Raw genomic sequence first — 7,743 nt, 5'->3', positions numbered from 1 at the left:
AAATAATCACCCAAAGCCCAAATATGGCCCAATTTTCCAAATTGGGCCCAATCCCTTTCATGGGCCTTCATCCATGAGAGTCCAATAAAATAAAAACATCCCAACAATAGAATTCTGAAGGCCCAACACGGCCCAAGACAACTAAAGTCCAACATGGCCCAAAACCGAGAGCCCAAAAGTCTGAAGCCCAAACTACTGAGTACGCGGGGCATACTCAGCTCGTACGCTTAGTGTACTTGGCTTAGGGCTTGTACGCGCAGCGTACCTACTTGTACGACCAACGTACTCCACCCTCTTGACCAACTTCCAATATTCAGCTCTTAATCGATTAAAACTTCAACCCAAACTCAGATCTGACTTCCTTAAGGTGGTTTATCACGTAAAGTTGCCAACTTTATGTGCATGCATGGCTTAATGGGGCTCTAGAGCTCAAAAGAGCTTAATAAATGACTTAACACATGCATGAGACCAAACCCACCATAAAGTTTGCACCTTTATGCTTAAGAAACCCTTAATATGCCCAGATTTACAACGATAAGCTCCATAAACGTCTTTTGCTCACAAAACCAACCAAAAAGGAACCAAAATAGCCAAAAGCAAGCCAAGGAATAGATCTAAGAAATTATATGACAAGCTTTGAACTTTATACCTCAAAAGCCACGAAATGAAGGTGTTATAGCTGGATCTCAAGGCTCTCCTCCAAAGAATGAGTCTTCAAGTTTCTTCTTCTACCACTTCAAGATGCACAACACCCACCAATGATCAAAACAATAGCTCAAAAGCACCACAAAAAGTCAAGGCACGAACTAGGGTTTTCAAAGGTATGGAGGCTGGTTAAACAAGGCCAAAATGGACTCTCTTATGGTTTATATAGGGTACAAGCCTTAAAATTAGGGTTTGCAACTTGCTCACGTATGCTAAGCGTACTCCACATAGGCCCATCGTATGTGGATGAGCTCCACGACCACCATCCGCTAGTACGCCCAGCGTACAAGGAGTACGCCCATCGTACTCCATCTTTCCTGAAGTTGGCAATTCTGCCCTTAAGGACCAATTCTGCAAAACATTACACCCCAAGGGTCTAAACTGAAAAGTAAAATGAATCAAGTGTTACAACTCTCCCCCATTTAAATCAGATTTCGTCTTCAAAATCATTCCTTACCATCCCAGGCATGCTAGACAGCCTGAGAAACACAACCACAACCCCGAGCATACATCAGCCTTCCCAAAGGCAACCGAACCCAACCTGAACAGGGCTCTCCAAACCTGATGATGAACGAACCCTTTCTCAGCCTAAATTAATCCCCTGCAGAATAACCCTTTCTACTCTACTCGAATTTTGAAATCTCGAATTGATCTGACTCTCCGACAGACCGCCCATACCAAACTACTGCTAATTCCATTCCACTTATTTTCCAAACTGACTACTCAACTTCCGATTACCTAGGGTCCCCACTAGAAAATAGAATCACAGACCATTCGCTGATGTCGGAAACTTTTCACTTGACGAAAGGGATTAGATATTCCTTCGAGAAGAGGCTCATCCTGATGTTAACGATTCCATGAACATAATGAACAACGAGAGACAATCTGGGAGTTAAACCTTCTAGTGTTGAACAAATCATTGCTTCCTTATCTGCTGAACCGATACGCTTCTGCTATAATTCTGAAATTCCAAACTTGCTCGACCCACACACAGGTAGAATCATTCCAAAACACGATCACAAGGGCTCTTCCTACCACTAGAACCAAAAACATCCCTTTTTCCTCTGAACCCTTCAGCTGATGCCCTTGGCATACAGATTCCTTGATTTATATCTTACTGAAATAAAGGCATTGTACAAATACACTCGCGATTCCCAACGCGAGTTTCTACCAAAAGCCAACTCAGTACACCATTCGTAACCGAAGATCCAAGGATTTACACTTGCATTTCATCCGAAATTTTCTGATTCCCGACAACCCTTTACTAAACCTGGATATAAAGATCCCCAGCCACCGCTGAGACTTCCAGTCTCGCACCTGGTCCAGCTACCAGGTTCCTAAGAGTCTAACTGACAAGGCTACCCTCTGCGCCACTCCGTGACCACATAACCATTCCTACAAAAACCATGATCCAATACTTTGACCCAAACGGTCTCATACAAAAGGTGTTACACAGTGACATGTTGACTAAGGCTAATGCAAACGTGATTTCCTTAAAAGAGATTTCGTTCACAGTATTTGACATCTGTCTCCTAGGGGGCTAGGATACAACAATCAAAAACGATTTTTTGAAACTGTCCAATATACTAGACTTGAACTTTACCGTGGTGCAAAACTTGAATTTTTTCATAGGAGCTTTATGGTGCACATAGAGAAAGCATAATGGTGTTTTTTGGTTCATATGTTTAACTTTTTTGTATATTATATGGTAGTATTTATACAGAAAAATAAACCCGTAACAGTCATCTTTACGGTGAATAAGTGATTTTAAGTACCAAAATTGTAACGGTCGCCATGGTGATTAATTCGGCTTTCATTGTGCAATTGGTATATGAAATTTGAACATTGGATATACCAAAATGAAGATATTTTGGAGGAAAGCCTAAACACGTTAATATATTTCCACTTTAACTTCGGAAAATACACAGTATTTATGTTCCAAAATGGGTAAAAACTCATGGAGTCCAATAGTGACTATCAAATGTATTATTACAGATAGTTATAGATTTTACTTTGTTCAAATTTAAAAAGTAGTTTTATTAATTTTACATTTTCGGTTTACAGTAAACTTTTATTTCCTATGATTTACCCGTTTTACCCTTTCATTTGACAACAGTTGATTAACAAGAATAAAAGCAGGAACATAATTATTATAAACTTGTCAAAGTTAAGTTAAGAATGCAAATTTGCAACATGAGATATTTGTAAGGGCTAATAGTGTTTGCTGAGAAATAATCCAAGGATGAGTTTTGTAAATGTGAGGACAACCCATGATGAGTCCGTAGATTCACTCTTTTCTTTTAACCCATCACTATAAATATTTCCTAAACTAACATCCAATTCTTTATATCTCCGGGACTTAGACTCTCGACCTTAAAGAATGAGGGCACCACCTACGTAGATGTACTCTTTAATATATTTGTTACTGATTTCTAAATTAATCTAATTCTATTATAACTAGAAAATTAATTTACAATACAGAACCGTATAGATATTGTATTGTTATTCTATAATAATTTATAATACGTTTAACGGGTTATTCCACAAGATGTCTTATTGCGCGCTCATGTGTATATATATATATATATATATATATATATATATATATATATATATATATATAGGGGACAGTTCAAATAAAAACAGTAAATAGTGTGAGAACGTAAAAACACTTTTTTATGTTATTATTCTGCAATGAATTTTGTATCGACAATTTTATGTCATTATTCAGCAAAGAATAAATGAATAGTCAAAGGTTAAAATTAAAATTAGAATTTACTACAAAAATGCACATATATAAGTTTATAATAGAATAATAATATTGTAATGAATATATGACTAATCGAAAGTTAATATTTATATTAGAATTAGTTCAACAATACACATATACAAAATTCATTACAGAATAATAACATAAACATAGTGTTTTTACGTTCTCACACTATTTACTGTTTTTATTTGAACTTACTTCTATATATATATATATATATATATATATATATATATATATATATATATATATATATATATATTCGTTTTAGTCCTAGAGCTATCAAAAGCCTCACATAAGACTTCGACCCCATGAGACCTTGTTTTCGTACGAGGATACTTTTACAATGTTTTTGGTTCGGGACGGGGTAGGACGGGTTTTACCTCCATTTATTTTTCTGGAGCGGGGGCGGAGGGCTCCGTCCCGAATACCCCGCGAGAACCCCGAAAATAATTACCTTATATTTAACTATTTTTATTTATGAAAGAGAATATTAAACTTAGAGTAGTAATTGCGTAATATATAATTTATATTTGAATAATTATTGTAATATGTAAAATTAAACGAAATAAATTAGTGAAAGATAAGATAAAGAAGATTAAACCGGAGATTAGAGTGAACCACACACATTTGAAGGTGATCAGCCAATGTAAAATATTTTGTTATCAGTTTGTCTTGTCTTGATGATAAAGCTAAGGTTTACATGTTAAAGTACATTTTGTTTATAGCAAAATGAAACCTATGTGGTTGTTTTCATTTGTATAGTGGAATTAAAAGTGATGGACCCAGTTGGCGCCGACCATGGAGTATTATATTGTTTGGTTAATATTCTATCATTCACGTAGCCTAATACTTCTTAACAATTATATTCGAATATCGTGTCATCTCATCCACATTTTAGTTATTACGAAAATAGTAAATTATTTACCATGCAAAATATGTTTAAATTTTCAATAAAATATAACAACATTAAACCTTTTGTAAAGTACATATATCTATATCAAATGTGTTGCATATATGTTTCAGTAATATACAATTGTAATCAATTTAATATTGTTATACCATGGTGTGCATGTTGATGATCCGACTAAAGAATGTCAACCTGTCTTTTACCAAATGAAACCGAGACTTTTTGTAGTTATGTATGAAAAAGAAAAGAATATCGATCTAAATAAGACAAATCAATAGTCATGTTGTAAACATCATAAACATCAGTTTATCCTTTATACAACAGTACATAAGGATCTTACGTGCCAAGTGGAATTATACAGGGGTTTCTTTTGAAATATATTTCATATACGTGTAAAAATGTGATTTCATTCTTACAAGAAAACTCCAAAATCGGAAGCATGCTAAGGATTCCCTCTAGAAAATTATGCCAGTGATGTAATCAAATAAATTCAAACCTACAATAAATGATAAACCCTAATTTCTCTCTAATATCAATTCAATTTAGCCACCGTTTTATTCATTTCATTCTTCTTTATCGTAATTCCATTCCTGTCATAATAATACCACCTTCTTTACCTCGATTCATCGAAATCTTTCGCGTTTTCAGGATCCTGAAATCAGTAATCATTCGGGGGATTTTCATCAATCCTCTCGGGATTCGTTTAGTTTCATAATCAAGGTTGATTACGAATCAGAAACTTAGATGATCACAAACTCATTGATCAGTTAGTTCGATAAGCCGAATCCATCCCATAAGGTATGATTTCATTCATTCAATATCGTTTCCTGTTCTTAAAGCATGTGAACAGTGAAATTCGATTGATTATCAATTATGATTTTCATAAACTGATGTGTTTCAATCTTTCATTTGGTTTGGTTAAGTGCGTATTGAATGATTGTGTTTTTTTTTCTAAACATGAATGTGGGTTTACTTACTTCCTGCATATAATACTCTTCTTTAATTATGATGCTCTCATGATGACGTTTTCTCTGTATTTTTCCTTTTTAGCAGCAGATAATCACTTTGCCTTGTTATCGATACAACTTCTGCATAGAGATACGAAGCTGTTGAAGATGATAAGAACCGAAAGGAACAACAAGCCAAGTGTCATTGCAAAGTTAATGGGTCTTCATGAGGTGCCATTGAAGCAACAGCCAGTTTCTAGACCAAAAAGAGTGTTGTCTGAAAACTATCTCCAGAAATCTGCTTCTGTAGGTTCACGAGGAAGAAGATGGAGTAAAGTTAAGCAAAAGAATCGGGAGGTATTAAAGAAACCGAATTCAACATTAAATGATTCAAGTAAGGATGTTTCTTTACGGTATCTTGAGAAAAGAAGTACTACTTTTGGGTGGGAATTCAAGAAGCAGCTTTTAGAAAGATCAAAAAGGCCCAAAGTTTGTCAAGAAATTTGGTCTGGTATACGGGTTTGTGATCATAGTGAGGTGCCTTCAATGGCGGGTCTTGCGTCAAAGCAGAGATTAGAATTAGGAACACAAGATTGCAAAGATAAATCTGCCACCAAATTGGTATATAAACGATTTAACATCTCTTCTCTTCCCAATAAAAAGTTCAAGAAAGTGTCTAAACATGATTTGGGATTCACCTCTGGGAGACAACACAACAATGTGTTGACAAATTCTGAGGATGTTGAATTTTCTTCTGGTAATGAAGGGATCAAACAAATAGATGAGAAAGTAGAATGCAACGATTCTGCAAAAGAAGGATGTTTTCCCTGTTCTTTGGATGTTTCTTTTGAACAGGTAATACTTGCTGCTTTTCATTATGGTTTTCTTTTCTGAAGCTAAACATATGTCGTCGCATATTTTGCAGGATTCACCATGTGAAGACAGATTCACGTCTTTAAATTGCATCGATATCGATGATGAACATGGAAGCAACACGACTGAAGCTCATCATCCGAGTCCAAATTCAGTCCTGGAACCAGACAATTTATCAATCGATGAATACGGTGATAAATTTAGCACTGATCTCCATGGTTTGTATTTGAAACTTCAGATTCTGAAATCAGAATCGGAAGAAAACCAATCTAAACCTGAAATCGTCATATCAAGTGACGAGGATGCTGCCGAAACCGAAAGATGCTTCGGACCAAAAGAAAGTCAAGAATTTTCGTACCTTGTCAACGTGCTCAATGAAATTGAAAGTTTCGAAAGATGGCATTCCGTCGAACACATTGTGAGCCCCTTGATTTTTGAAACATTAGAGAAGAAATACCGGAAGCAAGAGTCGTGGAATAAGGCGGATAGGCGGTTGTTGTTTGATCGTATAAAATTAGGGTTATCAGAGATTCTCAGACAACATGTGGAATTTATAGTATACTCGAAGCTTTTGAAGAGAAAAATGAGTAGCATTTTGAGGAGAAACGCCATTGAAGAAGAACTGTGGAAAATGGTAGTTAGTGAAGGAAAGGAAGTCAGTGTTAACGCTGACTTATCTGAGAAGGCTGTGGGGAAGGAACCATGGTTAGAAGAGTTGGGGGAGGAAGTGGATTCTATTGTTGTAGAGATTGAAGCTTTTTTGTTCAATGAGCTTGCATTAGAGCTGGTTGCTTTTTGAATATTATTTTCATTCTTTTAAAGAAATATAGGGTATGATTATAGAGATTGATTTGCATATAGTTTAAGAGTGTGTATATCAACAAATATCATTGTCATTTTTGTAGATTTGACAGTGCATAAAGGTAAAAGGTGTATGTTTGGTTTGCTTGGAAGACCTTTCTGGAATAGGTGACTATCTACCAAAACAATTCCTCCAACTTTTTATTGTTTGAAGGGTTAATTGATTCGTATAAATTATCTTAGTTTTGTCGATTTAAGTAACAAAGAGAAATTAAATATCCTTCTACTTTCTTTGCTACGTATCTTCCTACCTAGTTGAAGTGATATCTTCCTATGTAATTGAAGTGATAACAAGTGTATTAAAATATCATTAATCTTATCCAAATATGACACATGTCATCATTTACATGGATAGAAAGAAAAAATGGAAGGATATTTAATTTCTCGGTAACAAATTATCTCTACTTAAGTTTCTAAACTAACAATTATATATTTAATACAACTATACGTTTATATTTCTTTGGGTATTGAAGAAAATCTAATTACCTTAACAACATATTTATCTTCATTCTCCTAGAACCTGTTCTTCACTCCATCGAACTAATGTTCATCGTCTTCTCTCATTCATCTTCTCTCTCTGATGAAGCTAATGAACCCTACCTAGGGGTAAAAACGTCATTTGACAATGAAATTTCTCCTTCCCCTTAAACCCGACATTACATCTATCTTTTCTTCTT

The 7,743-nt window shown here is 35.2% G+C and overlaps 1 protein-coding gene across 3 annotated transcripts; it reads left to right on the top strand.

Annotated features, from left to right (window-relative positions):
• The first annotated feature begins 4,820 nt into the window (after positions 1-4,820).
• Positions 4,821-7,258, top strand: LOC145134577 (uncharacterized). Of its 3 annotated transcripts, none has more exons than XM_079069413.1 (3): positions 4,821-5,183; positions 5,439-6,187; positions 6,258-7,258. In XM_079069413.1, the coding sequence occupies exons 2-3, from the start codon at positions 5,501-5,503 to the stop codon at positions 7,002-7,004; spliced, it is 1,434 nt and encodes a 477-aa protein (XP_078925539.1). In that variant the 5' UTR covers positions 4,821-5,183; positions 5,439-5,500; the 3' UTR covers positions 7,005-7,258. The 3 variants fall into 3 exon arrangements, with proteins under 3 accessions (XP_078925539.1, XP_078925540.1, XP_078925538.1); XM_079069414.1 differs by having other exon boundaries at positions 5,436-6,187; XM_079069412.1 differs by lacking the exon at positions 4,821-5,183 and having other exon boundaries at positions 5,245-6,187.
• Positions 7,259-7,743: the final 485 nt, after the last annotated feature.

This window comes from Lactuca virosa, chromosome 8 (assembly GCF_052849685.1).
Source record: "Lactuca virosa cultivar CGN04683 chromosome 8, Lactuca_virosa_CGN04683_v6, whole genome shotgun sequence".
NCBI lineage: Eukaryota > Viridiplantae > Streptophyta > Magnoliopsida > Asterales > Asteraceae > Lactuca > Lactuca virosa.
Note: the sequence above shows the minus strand (reverse complement) of the source record. Positions and strands in the feature narration are given on the sequence as shown.